The 21,828-nt window shown below is 41.5% G+C and overlaps 1 protein-coding gene across 1 annotated transcript in view; it reads left to right on the top strand.

The window, feature by feature from the left end:
- jmjd1cb (jumonji domain containing 1Cb) overlaps nucleotides 1-21,828 on the top strand; it is a 141,068-nt gene that overhangs the window by 34,965 nt on the left and 84,275 nt on the right. Inside the window, exon 2 of the mRNA XM_070989876.1 lies at nucleotides 18,758-18,958. Within this exon, the coding sequence (XP_070845977.1) occupies nucleotides 18,758-18,958 (201 nt within the window). The remainder of the gene's footprint in view (nucleotides 1-18,757; nucleotides 18,959-21,828) is intronic.

Below are 21,828 nucleotides of genomic sequence, written 5' to 3'. Positions count from 1 at the left end.
CCTGTGCCAGGTCATTCAGTATAATTAATGCCACGAGAATAACCACCTCTGCAAACAAGTTGTTCTGCTGTCCTGGCTGCTGGAGCTGTCTGTGGGTGTGTGTGGAGTCAGATTTCAGACAGGTAACACTGGAATCCTTCCACACCCTGAGCACGTCAGGAAGCAGTTAGAGGAGAGAGTGATCACTCCTGTGAGACACTAAAAACTTTTGTGAACTCCAACTCCAACTTTTTTTTTTTATTGAGCAAAACGACAGTGGGGTACACAGCTGATTGTAGTTAGAAATGTTGATCATGTTCGACTTACAGTGTATAGCAGTAATGGTTTGTTCTACACAAATGTTATGTGAGATGTTTTCATCCAACTGGAGGGAAAACCAGAGGAAAGAAATGACAGACGGGAGAGAAAATCCAGGAACCGTGGCCTAAAGGAATCTCGCAGACTCTGCAAAAATTTAAGTATGGCATTCACAGGTTTTCCCCCAAGAATGCCACTGCACCATCATACTTGCCATAATAACATCATTCCATTCCAAATTAGGTTGTTAGAGAGTGTCTGATAGAGAAATTCACTCTAATTAAGAAAATACCGCCCTGGCATGAAAACGGGAAGACCTTCATTTATAGGATGACCCACACTTTTCCAAAACCTGCTTTTAGAAGAAGGCATTTTGAAGATAAGAAACACCTCAGCAGAGCAGCAGTTTTGTTTGTCCAAAATAATTGATACGAGACTAAAGTCCACGTTTGTATGCCACTGCACAGCCAAACGCAATACCTCAGGAGCACCTTGAGGGACTTTCTTCAAATTTGGCAAAAATGTTCACCTGAACTCAAGGATAAACTGATTCGAGGTTGGTGGTCAGACGTTACAGTGACTATAACCTAAGAATTCATACCCTAATTATGACAAAATTTCACACAAATATCTCACAGGATAAAAGGATGATGACACTTTCCAAAAGGTCAAATATCAGCTTCACTGTGACATCATAATGTTCTGCAGAAACACTTTTCTGGTCATTTTTCAACAACTCACTAACAGAAGGGAAGACTGTTACCATCTTTCACATTTTTGGTTGTCCACCTTGAAACTGTAGTGATTGTAGAGCTGTGCTGCCAGATTAAAGATGTGTGTGAGGGAACCTCTTTTTACAGCTTCTTTGCAGCTTCTGTAAAAGTAGTTTTAGTGAAGACAGCATGTTTCTCACCGGAGATCATTCACTGGAATCATAGTGATACATTTCCTTTTCACCTAAATACACAATACCCTTTTATTACATTCCTTCAAAGTATCCCCTGCATATATTAAATGTTTTGGGACAGACATGGACGTGAACTCCAACTTGACTGGTTGGTGGAGGCATACAACCCCAATGCTGTAATTCTTATTAAAGCGTAATCTAATTATTTCTACTTTAATAAGATATTCACATTCCACTGCTGTCCATGATTGGGGTTAGGACTTGAAGTAGTTGTGGTTTGGGTTAAAGGTTGGTCAGAATGTACGGGCAAACACAAATTGGATGGGAAACAGAGTTCAATACCAACTGGAGCAAATCCTACATTCAAAAATTAAAGTTAAAACTTCAGTACGCCGAATTTATAAAATGAAGTAACCTATAAATTTAAAACAACAATGCACAAATCAGGAAGTCATAGCTAGTTCAAGGCTAATGTGAAGTAATAAGTTTTTAACTTTGTTTTAAAAATATGTAGCGAGCTGGCTTCCCTGATATCTAATGGTGGAGTGTTCCAGAGCTTTGGGGTGAAATTGACAAAGGCTGCATCCTTGATTTTCTGTCACCTGTTTCTGGAAACCTCTAATAGACTGACAGCAGATGATTGAAGTGCCCTTGAAGGCAAATTGTGACCAAGGGAGTTAACAGTGCATCTTGGTCCTAGCCTGTTAATCGTTACATACAAGGAGGAGGACTTTAAAATCAATTTGAAACGTGACAGGAAGCAAGAGCAGAGCAGCTGAAACTGGACTAATGTTTTCTCTCCTCTTGGTTCTGGTTAACAGCTGAGCTGCAGAGTTTTGAATGAGCTGAACCATCATCACCACCATTCACCATCGTTTTGATGTATAAATGGTCATGTTTTAGCCATGTTTCTAATGTAGAAAAATAAAGTTTTTGTCACCTTGTTGACAACTTGTTGAGTTGTGTGTCACCGCCGAGAATTTGTTGAGTTGTGTGTCACCCCGATAACCATCTCTAATAATGACGCCAAGTGTCAGCATGTATAGAGAAAACAGTAATGGACCGAGGCAGCTGCCTTGAGAAACCCCAAAACCAAAGTCACATGATCTCCAAGACTGAGATAAGCTTCCTTCCCTTTGATGTTTATTTTGAACCAGTTTAACTCAGTCAGAAAGACCAATCAACTGTTCAAGGTGATTGATTAAGATATCATGATCAATCAAATGCTTCACTCAGGTCTAAAAGGACAAGAATTGAGACCTTATTTTCATCAGAATTTAAGAAAAATTCAAACTAAACTGAAATAAAAACAAAATGTTTTAAGCAGTAGGACATCAAGGTTCATTTATTGTCATTTTGCCACACAAGGTGGCACAATGAAAAGAAAGTTGTAGTTCCGTCATGCCACAAATACATTGAACATACAAATATTTGAATAGAGACATTTAGTAGCATGTGTTTAGATTTTGTGTCTGGGCCAGTGTAAACAGCAGCTGAATAAAACACTCCATTCTCTGGGCAGACAGTGTGGTAGGCCCCTTCACATTAGAAACATCAGACATCATCGACTTTGACTGTTTTAGTACAAAGAGAACAAAAATCCCACAAGGAGACAACAACTATTGTGAGTTTTAAGCGAAAAGGATTTTTCACTATATTGTCATGCAGTCGAGAATGTCATTATCACAGAAGTACCGTGCAATATTGTGATCATACTTAAGGGCCATATTGCTCACCCCTTAGCATCACCATTAGGTTCTGTTTTTAAAAATCTGTTTTGGCATCTTTCAGAAAGGACTGCAAAGTGTGCAGGTAGCCACATACCCACAGAGAGAGCAGCTAATAAAGGTGTGAGTCATGCTGTCAAAGATGTGATCACATCTGTGTTGGTGGAGGTGTGAAGTGGTTTATGTAGTGAAGGAGGAAACTAAGGTCACCAACAAGCTCCTCCCCGCTCACACTCCCTCCCCCATCTTCCTCACCCTGTCTCCCCTCTCTTGTACCAGGCTGTTCCTCCATAATAGCCTGAGATGTCAGAGGCCATTTGTCTTCTGCAGCACACACGCGCCACACACACTCGTTCTTGTAGCTCTCCTACTTTTGCATGCTTGCTCAAATAGAGGTCTTCTTTGTTCACTACATCAACCCCAGAGCTTGTTCTGTGTGTGCGTGTGTGCGTGCGTCAGTGGAAAATTGCTGCCCAGAGGCCTCTCCTCTGTCCTTCGAGCTCTCTGTCTTAGAAACACACACGCACATTTTTCTTTTTCTGTCTCCCTTCTTCACTTTGTCTCTCCTACACACACACACACACACACACACACACACACACACACACACACACACACACACACACACACACACACACACACACACACACACACACACACACACAGAGTTAAGTCTTAGTGAAGTCACATGAATTGGTAGTAGAACCCAGTCAGATCCATGTTGGCCTGACACACCAACAACACCGCAGAGTGTTCACATGATGGTAATCTGATTTGTGTGTGTGTGTGTGTGTGTGATATTCATGGGATTTATTTGTACTGGATTTTAATTGCCCCTTTTTCCAGTCAGCCTCTTAATATTGGTTCTGAATAGATAATCTGATGCATCACAGACCTGCACAGACTACATTTAGCTTAGAGTTGACTGTGATGGAGCTAAGAAGTCTGGTAACTTGCACATTAGCCAGTCAGCCTGTTAGTGTAATACACAAGTATTAATATTAAGTACAACTAACTGAATTTGTGGACTATATTTGGACTTATAGCAGGACTTATAACATTTAACAACTTGTTAGACATCAGTCACAATGAGATTTGAGAGTTGCACTCAGCTGGGGAATGGCATGTGCTGTTGTTTGCACTCTGAGGTGGATTATTGCTGCAGTGAGCCTAACCCAGTGGTTCTCAACCTTTTTGCTTTGTGATCACTCAAAAGAAGTCAGTGTGTACCTGTGGCCCCTTTAGGGCCTTAGTTTGGACCTGAGTTATGGGCAGTTCAACTAAAGAGTGATATGACTGTTTAATTTTTCAGAGGTAACCATGATATGTAAATTCCTATCTCTGATTGTGTGCATTTCCTAAGTGTAGGGCTGTCTGTTGGGGTTGGTCAATCGAACGAGAGACGAGGAGATGAGGAAAAAGTTGTTTTTATTCCATTAATCATCCACAACCCGCAGCTTGAATCATGTTGGGAGCTTTTGAGGGGTTGTGACCCTCAGGTTGGGAACCACTGATCAAACCTGTTGCTGTTGACTGCTGTGCAAGTCTCTTGTCTGAGACAATTGCTAGCATAGTAAATCTCTCCCACAGTGATGACTGGTAATACTGCTAATCTGTTTTCTTTCTATGAAGGGCAAGTGCATTGATTAAGACTTCAGAAGGAAAAGAAAAACTGTCGATAGATAAACTGTTTACATGTCTTGGGATATCACCACTGTCACTGTTTCTAAAACCCAGATACCAATGTTGCTCATCCTTTTTTTGACATACACTCAGTTGAAAACAGTATAAATAACAATAACAAATGTCATTATGCCAGTAATGTGCCATCTTTGTTAGAAAAGGCTGTAGCCTACTAAGGCATGTGTTGCATATTAATAAGTAACTTAGACTGAATGGAGTTTAAGCTTTTCAAATATCTAGGTTCAACAGTTTATGCTTATACCCAGTCAAGGCTCTATTGTAAGTGGCTTTAATCCATTGTTGGTGAGAGCAACTTTTGTGCCAGTGAGTAATTACTGGACAACTGCTGTGCTTGTGAATACAGGAAGGCACAATGTCTAATGCTCTGTGCACTGTAAAGGATTATTATAGTGAGACTTGAGCACTGTCACAGATTCATTCAGGTGATGCTGTTACACATGGTTGAACATGTTTGTTTACTTTTCCTGACACATACCCAACTTTCACTGAACATTGTCAGCACACAGTTTTCGTCCATTCAGTACTGTTTGTCGTGTCATAAGGCATACTCAGCTGAACAAAGCTGCACACCGAACCGAGCAAACTGTGCCAAAAGATTCAGGACAAATGTTTTACAGTCAATAATCTCATTACCATTTAACAAAATGATGTTACCTTGCCTTCTGCTCCTTCCAGTATGCTTGGAACATGGTGTCTAATCCAGGCACATTGTTTCTCTGAAAGACTATCCAGACTGGTAGATTTTCCCAAGAAGCTCCTACTGACTTGTACGGTGTAACATACTGGAGGGACTGCATACAGAATTTCATGCTGCTGTTTGTTAAAAAACATCCTGCAGTACCAACTCTGAGAATCGGCTCTGAGGGTGTTATGTAAAAAGTCATCAGTCCTCTCTCTGTTTCTTCCTGTGCCAAATGGATTGAACGCTAACACACACACACACACACACACACACACACACACACACACACACACACACACACACACACACACACACACACACACACACACACACACGCATGCACAGTAGGCACGCAGGCATGCTGGAGAAGACAGGAGGGATTTTCCCATACTGCCTCTGCAGCGGCTGCCCTAGATTCCACCAAACGATTGTCTCGATGCAACTCAGCTATTATTAGAGCTGTATTATCAGGAGAGATGGAGTGAGAGAGGAGAGAGGAAGGAAAATGAAGTGAGGAAGAAAAAGTGGCTTGGACAAAAAAAAGAAAAAGAAAAAAAAGCATGTCTTGTTTTTCTTCCATTTTGTGTCCTCGCCTTCTTCTGAATATTCAACACTTTGTCTCTTTTGGTTTCCATCAGAAGCCAGTCTGTATTCTCTCCAGTCTTCCATTTTTCAGACACAGGCTCTTCATTAGATTTGCTTTTTCACCGCGATGTGATTGAATGTTGTCACCTCGGGTTCTAATCTGACTGATGCTGTTCAAACTAGCACCTCATATCATTTCATGGAATCTCATCACAAGTTCCCAGAGTGCGTGCTTTCTGCAAAAGCTCAGGACATTTGATTTAGAGTCATGTTAAACATGGGGAAGATGAAGCTGGGTGCAGTGAATAACATGGCTAAAATTTTTAATTTCATTATATGTCTGACAAGTGGCTGGCATATGTAAAGAGAAATCAGAAAGCTTAGACCAGTCTGCAGAGGTAAAAGCCACATGGAAACTGATGATGGGGGAGGAAATTAGTACCTGCCACTATGGCAGGTTTTTCTTCCATTAGTAAATATTGTTTTTAAAAAGCATTAAGGTCACATGATATATTCCATATTTCTATTGATAGGCACCAATGACTCAGTGTTGACGAGTACATATATTTCAGACATGGCAGATAAAATCATTGTGTGGCTGGTAGAAATGTTCAGCCGCAGTGGCAGGTAAAACTTAATTTCAGACCCTGGTCATGCTGTTCTGAAATCTGAGCGCATGTAGAATTTCTTGCTATCCATTTTGGCAATTTCCAATTTTGTACAGTTGATTCCATTTTATCATCATGAACCAGATTCCATCTGCGTTCTGCCATGTGGATATCATGATGTTTCTAAGAGAAGCTCTGCTTTCACAGCATACACATGCAGAGCAATGTCATCTACACTGCAGACAGAGCTGCTTAACAGATTTAATAATGCCTGAAAAAACAAATCTGACGTGTTCACTTACAAATGGTGAACAGACAGCTCTAGAGGCTGGACCTGAGGAACAGATTGGATTTGGCTGCAGTGTTTAAGTCAGTCAGCAGTCTCAGGATCCAATATATTGTAAGCTATGCATTCCAAGTAGAAGAATGTAGAATGATTTCCGCAACGTTTTTATTCTGCCTTGTTTGAAAATGTGTTTGCTCACCTTTAAGGTATAGATGTGGTGATATTCTATATTTTACCTTATCATCATCAAATCCCATGTGGAACTTGCTCCTCTGTGCCACATAGCTCCATTGTTGTCAAAAACACATCAATCAGCCACTGTGTTGTGCTGGGTCTCTTGTTCTGGGACTGTGCGATTAAACTAATGCATCTGCTCAGTCCCACACACACCATCCTGCTTCCAGAAATACTGACTGGCGCTCAAAATATGAACCGATTCTGCTGCAGAAAATACTTCCCATCAAATGTGTTATCACCCGCTGTTTGAGCTATGTTTGTTAAAAACTAGTGACTAGCTGTTTAAGGAACTTACTGAGCTGTTTGTAGAAGTGAAACAAAATATTTGTGCTGTTTCTTAAGATTTGTCTTCAGTAGAAACAAATGGGCATGGGGCTTAGAGCCACTTGTCAGTGCTGGGAAGTCTGAAAGCATCAAGAGGCCTTATCTTTAAAAGAGCAAATACGATACAATATCTGCTTTGGCATTTCTGAGTAGTTGGACTTGGTCTTGTTTTGCAGTGAAAATGTCCTGGACTAGCCACGAAATATGAACATAAATATTTTTACTGAGTAATTACACAGATAATGAGTTTCTGTCCATTTTGTAGGTTGTTTGCACATGACGTTACACATCACTCTTTTGTTGTGAATGGCAGGTGGAGGGCCAGAAGGGATTCTCTGCATAGGAAGCGCTATAACACACACTAAAAGTGACAGATTTTTTGCGTCGTTTGTGGTTGCTCAGATCGATCAGAGAAACCACGAGGAGCTTTAATTGATTACCAAAATTAGTTCATAACGGTGAAAACTGCAAGAAAAAAACGCAGGAAAGAAATGTTGTTAACTGTGCAATCAGGAGGAGCCGAGTCGAATAATGCTGGAAACGTTGTAATATTAGCTATTATTTTAAATCTATGGTGAAAGTAATAGCTACAAGCAACACAACTAACACTTGTTAAATCAGTGTTTCAGATAAGACAGGTGATTCGTGATGATCCTTTAGTGGCATTTCATAGTATCTTTGCCAGTGGTTAGCCTAGCAAACAACCAGAATGCAGAACGAATGAGCAGGTAGTTGGTTATATCTACTGCCTCAATAAGTAATAATAATAATGCCTCAGTTCAGCTGAATCACTCCTCTTCATCACGTTGGGGCCTCATCCATCATATGTTCACATTTTCTGTTCATACCTTTCTCTTGTAATTTCATCTGAACTAGCCCAGTAAGAATGTTCCTTCATCTCGCCCATTGCAGTATTCACTTCCAGCCCTCCGTCTGAATTTAACATCACATGACTCAAACAATCTATTGAGCAAAACTCAGTGTGTGAAACATTTTGATTTATCTCTACCTGGTTTAATTCAACCTTTAATCCTCTTAACATCTATTTACTGTGTTTACTTTGATTGATACCTTCAGCATGCTGAATCTAATGGCCTGTGGTAGCTAAGTAAATACATTTGTGTTGGGCAGAATTGCAGTGCTAATGCAATGCAGACTGTAAGAATATGTGAAAACACATTAAAGATGAAACAGATTTCAGCCTGAAATGAGTGGTTGAGAAGGAAGTGTTTGAGTTAGTATTTTCCTCGTAATGCGTCGACAACAACATGGTGCTATTTTTGGATGTGCCTTTTCCTTCCCTCTCTTCCTCTCACCTCTCCCTCCCTCCTCTCTCCCGGGCCCACACATCCTTCGTATGGAGGAGATGAAGGAGGAATAAAGGAGGGAAGAAGCTGGGTCACATCACTCTGCTCAAGGCTGTTTACTTTGCTTTTCTCTCCTTTGCTTGCATCTTTTTCTCTACGTCTATCTCTTTTTCTGTGTCTGCCAGGTTTTTTCTTCTTTTCGCCTTCTGCTCACTACTTTTTCCCCATTGCCACATATCCATCCTCTCATATTTCTGCACTGTGTCGCATATCTCCACACCTTCTGTCCCTCTTGCCATCTTGTGTCTGGTCTGGTTCCCATGTGGGTTAGAGAGAGGAAGAGAGATGACCTTGTAGAAGAGGGGATGTCTCTTCATGCTGTCATTGGGTATTACTTCAGCTCATCTGCTCTCTTATTCTATCTCTCCTTCACATTACTTGCACCCCAGTGAACCTCCACAACAGAGCCACTCTTGTCTCTATGTCCTGTCTGTCTCTGCTGTGTTGGAGCTTTAGCCTGGTTAGACCATTCTAAGCTCATCTTTTTTGTAGTCTTGTTAAATGGCATTGAGGGCATTTTATTAGTTTGGTGACTTAATGGGAACGATGGAATCTTTTCCAGACCTCCACTACTTGTGTGTTGCTTCAATCTAAAGCTGTTGCCTGTGGACTTTATCGCTTGGTGATGTTGGCGGTCTTTTAAGTCTCACATTGTTTTTCATAAAGACTAGCCACTTGTCTTTGTTCTCTGCGGAGAGACACACCACATGTGTAGCTTATTGAGAAGTGAAAGGTGATGAGGCGACAAACTCTAAGGGTGGCATTGGGATAAACCACTTCTTTCTGTGTCAAATGTTGTTTTGGAATGGGAGCAGTTTAAAAGAGCCGCTCCAAATTTCACTTGAAGTGTAAAAATTGAAAGGAGTTGAAGTGTCAGTTGAAGTGAAAGAGCTGAATACTTCAAATAGTTTTCATTTGAAATAGTGATAATTGAAATTTTGCAACAAAAAACAGTGTTTGCATGTAAGCAGTTGAAATTACAGGTGAAGAGTGGCAGTTGGAAGCAGTGGAAATGGCAGTTGGGTATGCGGTGAAAGCATTTGAAATGTGATTTTGAGTTCTGTGGACAATGGATTTGTCAGTTTGTGTTAAGTGCTGAAAGGAGATGAAGAGGTGAATTAAGAGATGAAGATGTGTAAGAGCTAAAAACAATTGAGCTGCCATTTAAAGTATAAGAGATTGAAAAAATAAAATAAGTGGCACTGATGAATCACGTGTGTGTGTGTGTGTGTGTGTGTGTGTGTGTGTGTGTGTGTGTGTGTGTGTGTGTGTGTGTGTGTGTGTGTGTGTGTGTGTGTGTGTGTGTGTGTGTGTGTGTGTGTGTGTGTGTGTGTGTGTGTGTGTGTGTGTGTGTGTGTGTGTGTGTGTGTGTGCGCGCAGAGCCAGCGAGGATTAGAATGGCTGGAAAATGTAAGACAAGGTGGCTGATGTCTTGGCCTGGGTGCATGAGCAGTTGGCCCATTCACCTTCAGCCATGCATGATTAGCTGCTGGGTTCCAAGATGCCATTCCTGCATTTCTCCCTCCATCCCTTCATCATCCTTCGTTCTGTCTGCCCCTCCATCTCCTTTTGTACTCATTCATCTGCATGTCTTCTCATTGAACAATTGCCCTGCCATTCTCCCTTGTAGCAATTTCAGCCGTGATGAAGCCTTGTATGTGTGCACGCACACACGCACACACGCACACACGCACACACACACACACACACACACACACACACACACACACACACACACACACACACAGAGTATCTCACTGAGTCGCTGTGTGTTGTATGGAGGGAACATCAAACATGTCTTTGCCCACAGCAGCCCCACTTGAATTTCTTTGTTGCATGATGAGATTTCTCTCTCTCTCTGTCTGACTGACTCTTTCTTGCTTGTTGGTAATTGCAAGGGGAAGCCAGCCAGCAGCCCAGCGACTCAGAAGCTGCTTCATATATTTATGTACCTCTGGGGGACCATCTCTCTATCAAAGTATGTGTCTCTCTCCCTCTCCCCCGCTGATTGATATTCTGTAGCAGTAGAAAGCAGCAGCAGCAGCAGCAGCATCATTTGGTCTGTTGTCAGGGAAGGGGCGCCTTGGTTACAACGTTGTCAACCTGGTTGCCGATGTGGAAGGCTAGTCGCTCAGTTTCCAGGCAGCTTGACTCTCCTCTTTTTGTGTTCATCTCATCCATCCTCTTTTTTCTGCCCTAATCCTTTTTGCCCTCAGTTCTGTTTGACATCTTCTTCTCCATCACTGGGCACAGATGATGCTCTCATCTTCATTTCCTCTTTGTTCTTGACATCATGTTCCTCCCATCGCTCCCCTTTCCTTCCATTCTTTCCCTTTGTTTCATTTCATCCTCCTCTTTACCATTTCTTCTCCTTCATGCTACATTTTCTGCTGTCTGTCACTGGTGATGCTTTCCTCTTCGTCATTGTCATCTTCCTCTCTTAATTCCTTGCCTCTCCTTGTCTGTTTCCTCCCCCATACCATCAAATCCATTTCTTTCATCACCTCGTTCCTCTTTTTATATTGCTTGTTCATTCATTGTGTGGGAATCACACACGTTCTCCCTCCCTTCTCCCTCGTTTCTCCCTCCTTTTAATAATGATCAGATGATGCTCTTCTAATTATGAGCAAATCCACATTTTTTTCTTTTGTCTTTACGTAACCATTTTCTTCTCTGTCTTGTTTGTTTCCCTCCCTCCTTGTGGTTCACAGTTCTGCCTCTTCTCAACACCTGCAAGTCTGTGCTCTTGACATATTTCCCGCAAGCACAACAGTGACTTGTCTTTTTCAGACTCAGCTGCTGTCTTTACCCCTGCTTTTGTGTCATTTTCTCTCCCTCCTTTGTTTCCAAGTAATAGGCATTGTGATGGTTCTGATTTTGTTGTAGTAAACCTCATATGCCATTCAGGCAGTCTTGCATTGTTTAAGTGCCTAATCCACCAGGACTTGATTAATATAACTGATACACAGCTGACCCTAATACAAGCTTTATTTTGTGACATAAGAAAATCCACTGCAGAGTTTCCCCACAGGATTTTGTGAGACCATGGAGGACCAATGAAGAACCTTGTGCTCTCGTGAACAATGAACAGCCAGTAGACACGACAAAAAAGCCACATCCACAAAGCATGGTAAATGAGAAGGACTTTAACACTGCTCACAAATGGTCAAAACACAAAATCTGCCAGAGCATACATTTGAGCCATCAAAGAAACAGAGCAGAAGTGGTTAATTACCATCCAGTCGTTCGTAGCGGTCGGGGGGCTACTGACTGGACTGAGAGAAAAACACAATGTTAGAGCTCTTTTATGTTATTATGAGAAGTGTAAAAATATTTTTGGTTTTCATTATGAAACTGTGGCAGGACAAATTAGACTGTGGTGGGCTGCCACAATCTAGGTAATTAATGGGAAACGCTGCGCTGGAATATAAAGTTTGATGTTGTTCACATGTTCCGTTTGATTCAGGAATGTGGTAATTGCCTACATTCTCCAAGGCTCTGTCTGTCTTATTCAAAGTTAAAGACACATGTACATCAATATTTTTTTCAAACTGTTGTACTATAGTAACGTATTGATTGGGATACTCACATGACAGATTTAAAAAGAATAGTCAAACTCGAAGCAGCATCTGCTGTGATATCTTGACTTAGGTTGCTTTGTATAGGTCAAGCTCTAAAGACACAGATTCCTACATTACAGCCATAGCCAGCTGGTTGCATCTCCTGGTCAACAGCCATGCCTTTCAAGCTCCCCACCTCCACTTAGTTACACTGGGGGCCATGGTGGGGCTTTCAAAACTCTTTCTTGGATGTTATGCCCCTCCACCTCTCCCCAAATATGGGGTATGATATGGTGGTATATCCTCCTGAAACTAGTGTTAATTTTCTCAGCAATTTTTTTATTTACTCTTTGTCTTACTCTGATGTCAGAGGTACTTGTTAATTTTTATCATAAATAAATAAAATGGTAATGTGAAGGACAAATAAGCACAAGAGTTTTGTCGTAAAATACATGCCGAAGAACATCAGTTAGTAAGTTATTGGAATTATTAGGTGCACATCCCCACCAATCACTTCAAAGAGCTCTAGGCTGAAAAAGTGGCCCTCATATTAAGTCCTGCTCCTTACTAAATACTTGTTTGCGGTGATGTTGGGTCTGATGTAACATTTCCTCCTGCAGGAGTAGCAGTATTCCTGTTGCTGAAAATAGTGGTGGGAAGGCTTGGATTCAAATACCCTGACTAGTTGTAATTTTGTGTCTGCGTGCTTCTCATTCTGTGTGTGCGAGGTGGGGAGTTTTGGGTTGGGGGGATAAAGGAGCCTTTTCATCCTGGCTAGTCTACATGTTTTCTGTGCAGTCAAGCTCAGTAAATCAGATTAGACTTTTTGGAGAGTAGGATAGAGCTTACTGTGTGTGCACTTGTGTGTGCGTGTGCACTTGTGTGTGCGTGTGTGTGTGCGTGTGTGTGTGTGTGTGCGTGCGTGCGTGTGTATGTGTGTGTGTGTGCGTGTAAGAGAGAGACATGATTTACTGCAGGACAAGGCTGGGGCTGGGTCAGGCAAACAGTATAACAGAGAAAAGGATGGTCATTAAGTTACTATTAAGACATCAAAGTGCTAAAGGGGCTCGTTGGGCTGCATCGCTGCAGAATGAAAGTCAGGATTGTGGCCTGATTGATTCAAGATTGTTGACTGTTTATATCGAGGTCACTCTCAATAAATTAAAGAAAGGACTAGAACTCATTTTTCACTCGCAGTTTTTGCATTCAAGCACACAGACAGAGAGGTGGGAAGTGAACACATATTTAGTAGCACACATAATTTTGTCTTTGTCCTCATATTAATTTTGTCTTGCATTATTCCAGACCTTGTCTCCTCTGTATTCTATATTTTGTATGTGTTTTCTGCAGCTTTCTCTGGCCCTCTATTTAAAAGGCAGATATTGCTTCTCTCTCTGCATTGGTCGTTTGCTTTCATGCCTCATGCTCATTGGCTGCCAGTGGCCTCATGTGCAGCCAGCCAGAAAGCCGCTCTGCAGCCGTTAGTGATGGGCAGATTATACAACGCTGCACTGTTCATACACATGTTCACATTGACTCATATCTGTGATCATATACTGTAATGTCCATGGACATGCAAAAACAATCACGGACACGATTGAATATACACACACATATCACTGATATACATGCAGTCACATCTTATTACACATGGACCGTGTGCAGCCTCTTCACTTCCTGACTATTCCTACTCCTCTCTGTCTCTGACCTTGTGTATCAGCTGCTGCTTTTTGCTGCACACTCAAGACCTTTAAATATACAAACCTGAAAAGTGAAAGGCTGGTCTTGCACTGACTGCTAGGATGGGAATCAAACTTCCAACCCCCCAGTACACTCCACAAGGCATCTCTGAACGCCCTTAACTCAGTAAATGTAAATCAGCAGGTGAACAAGAATTAATCTTAGGTTATTATTCTAAAAAAAAAAACTGAATTTAGAATGACAGAAATGTCACAAGTAAGAGTGTGTTTGAGTGTGTGTGGCCAGTGTCCATGGCCAGTGTTCACTGCTGCGTGTGGTAACTATAGCAACAGACTCAGCAGACTCTGAGTTTGCCATTCCTATAATGTCTATGTTTTTTCTGACCGAGTGTGCGCGTGCACACGTGGTTTACAGACAGACTACATCATCCCTGCTTTGGATGCATCCGGGTTATTCATGTGCTTGCTGATAGCTATGAAGACAGATAACACTCACAGTGGGACAGAATCTATAGTTCTGTTTGTCTCTTCTCATTGCATTCCTTATCCTGCCTCCGTTCTTATACCGTGGTCTTGATGAATACTTGATTGTGGCTGCAGGGTGTCCATATGTACACTGACTGAGTTCTTCCAGTGAACCTGTATGTTCACTATTCAAAATGAATGCACAGTGTGTAGGTAAAATGAGTAACTGTAGCAACAGGGATGAAGTCAAAGCTTCTGTTGACAGTCTACAGCATTGCCAGCCTAAGGAGTCTGAGCGCTGGTAGTATTCATCATTTTACTAAGTTAAGTCTCTTGACTGGCACCAGATTGAGGACAAGCATTGCTGCGTTTAAACCTATACTTGAAACGTTACAGGACAAGGGTTAAAGAGGCCACCTGCCACCAGTTGGACATAATACATAAGTGTAGTCCTCCAGTGCATCATCCTCTGAACACCACAGGATGCCGACTGGAACACACAAGCTGCAGGAAGTACACTGCCCCTCTGAACTTACTGTGTATGAAATGACATAAGCGATCATCTCGCATCCCAGTTGCTCTTAAACTGGATACTTCAGGCTGCAGCCGAAAGTACACATGGCCTATTATTTGTTTTGATTTTGACAGCAAAGGACATGAAAACATAAACATTTTAAATAGATTCATGTCCCCACAACATGAGGAATACACATACACACACTGACGAAAACTGATTGGGCCAACAGGTTTAACAGGAATGTCTGTCTCCCTGTCATCATCTCCTCTTGTGCTGACAGAAAGACAGAGAGTGACATTGGCAGATTGTACAGCGATAGAAGAGGCTGGCTGCTGTGCTAGGAACACACAATTAATATTTAATAATAATTAGGATCATTTCAGCCCTCACAATGAATTTAAATTGATCAAGCGCAGTATTTTTTCTTGGCAGTTGGAGTCTTCTGTGCATCAAAATCAGGTGCTCCCAGCTAAACCGTTAAACTGTTCACTGGTGTTTTGACTGTGCTTAAAATGGAGGCAGGTCACAGCTTTGTTTTGTTTTGAAATGTTCGTATATATAAAGCTTGACAGGGGATAAGCAGGATTAACCTGAACTGTACATGACTATCGAGGAGAACTGAAGCAATTAACTGAAACTGTAATTATGGTCGATGGCCTTATTATAGTAGATCTTACACTGCAGTGTGTTCTCTTTGCCAGACAGTTGTGTCGTGACTGCTGCAGAACTCTGACTTGGTTTGTGGAGGCTTAGAAAAATAGGATGTGGTCCGGTGAGTGTTCTTCCTGCTCTGTTGACAAACATGGATTTTACACTGTTTACATGTTACATGATGATCATAGTCTGAGGATGCGATCATATCATGTCATTCTTTTACAAAATAATAGTTAGAAGAATTAACAGTCTGATTATTTGCTATGCTGTGTATACATTGTCCATATTGTGTTACTTTTTTTAAAGCTCTTTTGCCTGTTATGTCTTTTATTTCTGTGGTGAAGAACACTGAGGGCAAATGCTAGCAGTTGAGTTTTCATTCAAACAAAATTAAAACTGGTATGTGAAGTGTGTGTCAAATTCATCAAGGCCAGATTGCCTCCAAAGTTATTATATGACCAATTGCTGAGAATCAACGTGGCAAACAGAGTCCACCACAGTCCTCACGCATCATCAAACTTCACAGAGATCAGTGAAGGCAAAACAGCCAGACCGACCTGTTGTAACCAAATATTCTGTGGTCTAGTTTAGCTAAAAACAGAAAAGCACAGTATATGTCAGCGCCTTAGTGTGTCATTCACTTGTGAGCCTGTTTGAACCAACAACATAATTCTACCCAGTCGCCAGATTAAATGTTGGCATTGTACTAATAATCCTGCCCTCGGTGGAACATGAGGGCAGAGGATATAAATGTTGTGGAAATTTAGCAGCACTGCTCGTGCCACTGCAAATTCATCCAACAAAGAATCAAATGTTCTTTGTCTCCTCACTTTAAAAAAAAAAAATTCCCTCCATAATTTCCTGTGTCACACTCTCACTGATGGTGACATGAGCATCATCAAAATGGACTGTATGATATTGTATGTGTTCCATAGTGATGTACTGTAAGAAGAATAGAATAATGGCAGGTTCTATGTTTTTGTGTGTGTTGTTGTCTTCAACACTGCCCTCTCAACATAGCCTAATAATTCCCTGTCCCTACATGGCCTGTTATTGGCCCTCGGCCAGCAGGCAACAGTTCCTGTTAAATTGAGTTTTAATGGCCTGAGATAACATACAGGCTGGGCATCATGTGGAAATGTGTATACTATGCACACACTTGCATGACTGTTGTGTCTTGCTAGAATTCTGTCACACCTTGACCAAAACTTGTACATTTCAACAGTAACAGACTCTGTGTCTTATTCAGTACATCACTGTCAGCTGAAGATAGAACAGTAGATATTCCCCAGGGCCACACTGGGTGAAAACCTAAGCACGATGATACATTTGAAAGGCAAGCATAATTCACATTACTCACAGGAGTGCAGGACAGCAGGACAGCAGCAGAGAGGGGGACTTGTGATGGAAAAGGAGATTCAGAATACTGCTGTTACAGGTAAAGTGCTTTCTCTGTCAGGGAATTGGCTGTTGTGACAGCAGATGTTGAAAACAGGAAGTGAACATTTAGCTGTCCGCATATCTGTATTGTTTTATTTATTTGTTTTTTTCCATTACAATTTTAAAAGCTACTGATCTTGGGTTTCTTACTGATAGTCCACATCAATAGCAAGATGTCATTGGTGCCTTGTTTTTTATGCTTTTATTTTATCTACTGTTGTTCAGAAAACATAGGTTAAAATCAGTAGGAATGGATCTGTTCCTTTTAAAAATACCTTTGTTTATTTTTACCCAATAGTGGTTCTAGAAAGTATACATTTTATTCATTCATTTCATTAATTGTAGGAAAATAGTGACGGCAGTTAATGACAATGAAATGGAGACAGACAGTGACAGATGGAGGTTAACCTTTGTTGTTTGAAATGAATTAGAGATGAAAGGATGGTGAGGATGGTAGAGCATGTGAGAGTTATGCGATTCGATCAGATGAGGGTGAAGGGAGCCGTGTCCTGGAATGACTGCTACTGATTCAACTGAAATGGACAGAGAGATCAATAGTCACTGGAGATGGGTCAACTTGATGGAATCATGAATGTTAGATGGAGGTAGTCGCAATGTATAGACTGCAGTAAGACAGACAAAGGAGGACAGACCGAGCTAGCTGCCCTCTGTGCCTGCTGACTGGGACTCAACACTCAGCTGACTGCAGCAGTGCATTATGGTGGGGGGGCTGAATGAGGAGAGATGCACTCGTTGATCCCACTTCCTCTCTCTGCCTATGGAGGGAAGAGTGGGGGAGGGGAGAGTTATATAGAGGGAATGAGGGAGCAAGGAGAAAGACGATCAGACAGGAGGGAGTGGAGATGAAAGGCGGCAAATGTATGCACGTACACACATTCATGCAACAGTGCACTGGATTACATTTCTACAGAGAAATGTTTTCTAAAAAGTTTTCTGTGACTCTTAGCAATGAAATGTTAGAACACCTCTACATTAGTGCTGACTTTGATCAAACTAAATCTAATATTATCAACTCAAACAGTTGCTGGTGCTCCATGTGTGAATTTATTCTTGTTTTTATGCAATCAGAATCGTATTGCATATTTGAGAAGTACCCAGGAGTGTTTTAAAGTGTGTGGTTGTATGCGCATTGTCTGCGTTATTACACACACTTCTGTACACTTTGATGTCAGTGAAGTGTGAAATTTGATGTAGCATGCATCTCACATGACATGGACTTACCTCCTAATGTGTATAACAATGCATGCAAAAAATGCACACAGCATTTGTGACTAGTCAGTAGTGCTCCTTTATTCTGCTCAATTATTTGTGTTGCATGATCTATCAGAGATGTTACTCCTCCATGCTTTTCTTTATCTTCTTCTCCTCTTCTCCCTCCTCTACTTCCACTTACTTGTTTAGCCCCTCATCCTCCTCGTCCTTTGATTTAACTTCTTTCCTTTCCTCCTGCTTCCTGTCTTCCCCCTCCTCCGCCTCCTCCTTCTTCTTTTGCTTCTCCCCCTTCTTTATGTTTTTATTACTGTTATTATGTGTTGGGAAACAGATTTTTAATGGTTTTATGCGGGTCCTGGTGTTAAAGGGTGCTGGGTATATGTCAACCTGCAACACCACTGCACTTGTAGTTGGTTTGATTTGTTATGCTGTTTTTGAAAATTGTCTTTCTGTGTGATCTGCAGGTATATGTGGAGTTCGATGACCAGGAATGGGAGAAGAGAGAGTGGGTGAAGGTCTATGAGGATTTCCAGCTGTTTCTACTGGAGCACCAGCTGGTCTGGGCCAAGAGGAAGGAGGGAGCAGGAGGAGGAGCAGGAGCAGGTGGAGGAGCAGGAGGCCTGCTGCAGGGGACCAAGGCCAAACACATACAGTGGCCTGCCCTGGTAAGACCTTTGTTTTCTATTTATAGACAGGACACAATAATAGAAACAGTCTGCCATATGACCATGCCGCCTATGCCATTATACATTCACCACAGTGTTTAATACAAACTACTGAACTGTTTTCATCGAAAGACAATGCCTCAGGATCGTTCTTCATCCTCAGTGTGTTGTTACATTTATTTGTCTTTGTGGTCTTGGATAAAAATGGTTACTGAGTGGCAGCCCTGCCACAGTAACCAACATTGTCATGGTCTCCATCAGTTTTGTTGAGCCTGTCTCAGAGATTTTGGTAGATTTCTGAGGATGTTTACAAGCTGTGTTTGGCTGTGTCTGTAGAGCTTCCAATGGCCCCACCAGTCCAATGGTGAGGGAATTTGTTACATTGTCAGGCTTTTGCGATTCTTCCCTTTGCCACATCAGTTTGTCTTTTTGTTTTGTGACTAATTCCTCTGCATCACATTGTATGTCAAGTAGCCAGTTTCCACTTCAGGAACTTTTCTAGGAAACCAAGAACCATTTAAGAAATTTGGGTACTTACCTGAATTTCCACAAGAAGAAGCAGAATCTTAAGTTTCTTTTCCGTAATCCCTACTCTACGGCTAGTACTTGCCGATGCCCAGGACCTATTGGGTTGAGTATGTGGTACAGAGCAATGCTGATTGGTCAATCATAAACCCGCTACAACTTGTGTACAACGTAATTTACATAGTAAAGAAAGCAGGAGTTGCTATGACAATCACTATTATTGCAAAAGGTGGGCATCTTTTGTAAACTTTATGGACATTAAAGAAGTATTTAAATGTGATTAAACTTCCTGAGAAGTCTAAAAGAGTGAGATAAAGAGTAAAGGAGAAAGAACGTGAGCAAACGAGCTAGATGTAGAGTGCATGGTCCGTGAGAACAAAGACTGCCAAAGAGACAAACAAAACTTGATTTGCTCTGTGTTTCATCGTGGTTACACACTAAAGCAGTAACACACTAAACAACCATCAAACATTGAGCAGATCATCTATGACACTACATACAAATGACTGTATTGTTCCCTTGTGTCGAGAAACTTTGTCTCAAACAACACTGTCATTCTGTTTTCTGTCCGATTTTGACTAATCTTCATGGTTCTTCAGATGTGGTGGAAGAGCAGCTAGCAATGTGTAGAAGGGCCCAAGTTTCTAGTTTAGTTTCTTGGGATCCTTAGTTCCGGGACGTATTTGGACACACCACCAGATAGTAGATATTGCTACCAGTTTGAAAGGCAACAAACTGAGAATAAATGCTCTGCATTTGATATCTGATTAAACTTGGAGGAAATGGTTAAAATGGCATTATAGCCAAGTGGTTATAATTGGAGCACGTGGTTAGCTTAAATTCGCTTTGCATGGCTCCTGAATGAGGCCTGAATATAGTAAAAGGACTATTGGAGGAAACTGGCAGCTGAAACCACAGTTAACATGTATTTGTCTGATAGTGGTTTTAATTGGAACGGCCCGCTCTGTTGTGTCTGTGTGTGTGTCATTATCAGTGAAGGCATCAGCACTCTGATACTGGGACTGTTCTGTGTCTGTCATCACACACACACACATACACACATGCTTTGGTGTGGTGGCAGTGTGGTTGCTGTGATGTTTTTGTTTTTGTTTCATACACAGATGACAGTGGCACTGAATGTGTAGGCATGCTCGTGCCGAAGCAGTGTGGATGTGTGTTGGTCTGTGGCAGTGAGCTCATATTTTTAGTCTGTGGGAGCTGAATGTTTTTGTGTCTGTCCCTGACTCAAGGATTTGGTTCATAAATGTTTGACATTGATGGCATTTAGTTTTGGACTGTGTGCATGTCTGTCTGTCTGTGTGTGTATGCCCGACAGTGGCTGAAAGTGTGTGCATGGAAATGTGATTCACTGTTTTGATTATGTAATAGCAGAGTGCACAGCGCCATCTGGCACATGCATAGGAGATAAGAGTTCAAAGACTTACACACACACGCAGCATTTTTTTTTCCCTGGTTGTTTTTCTCTTTGTCTGACGACTCCTTCAGTTTTTTCACTCATTCGTCAAATCTCTGCCCCTCTGCTGCTATTGTCATAGCAACAACATCAAAATCTAGTACACACACACACACACACACACACACACACACACACACACACACACACACACACACACACAGAGCGGACAGCAGAACAGCGAGGCTGCGGTGGAGGCTGTGAACCAGATGAAGTGAAAGTAACATTTCACTTGACTGGACGACATCTGAAGTGAATAAAAGAGAAAGTAGAAAAGCGATATTTCCACCTGCTTTGTCCAGCTGTTGTTTTACACAACCACAGCGCTCCTGTTAAACTAATAGCAAATTGTTACAACCAAGCTAAAACGAAATGTATCTGTCTGATAGTTTTTTGTAAAAAAATGTTGCTTGAATGTTCTTTTCATTGAAAGCAACACTGAATCAATCAATGCATTCAATTGGATCAAACGATTGCCCAAGGAAAATGTCTTCCTCACTCTGAAATACGAAATATTCATGTTGCTTTCCAGCTCTTCAGGTCTGCTACTGGTGTTCATGCAAATTTTGGATCAGTGAATCGGTACTTTAATGAGTTTACATGGCCAGTAATGTAATTGACTAACTGCTAACCAGATTACATTTACATGATTTCTGATCATGAATGTGGACCCCCCAAACAGATTTCATGTTATAATGGGTTAGCCTGTGTTGACAACCTACCATCTGACAACTTTGACTGTGAAGCAATTGCATGAAGAGTTGAGTTTGCATGAACATTAATATGTCCATGGAGGAATTAACTTAAGAGCAGCTCTGTGTGCTAAATAAATGCACAAATTAGCAGGCGCCTCATTCTTTTTCTTACTGGT

The sequence above is a fragment of the Chaetodon trifascialis genome, chromosome 21 (genome assembly GCF_039877785.1).
Source record: "Chaetodon trifascialis isolate fChaTrf1 chromosome 21, fChaTrf1.hap1, whole genome shotgun sequence".
Taxonomy (NCBI): Eukaryota; Metazoa; Chordata; class Actinopteri; order Chaetodontiformes; family Chaetodontidae; genus Chaetodon; species Chaetodon trifascialis.
This window is presented reverse-complemented; position numbering and strand designations above follow the sequence as displayed.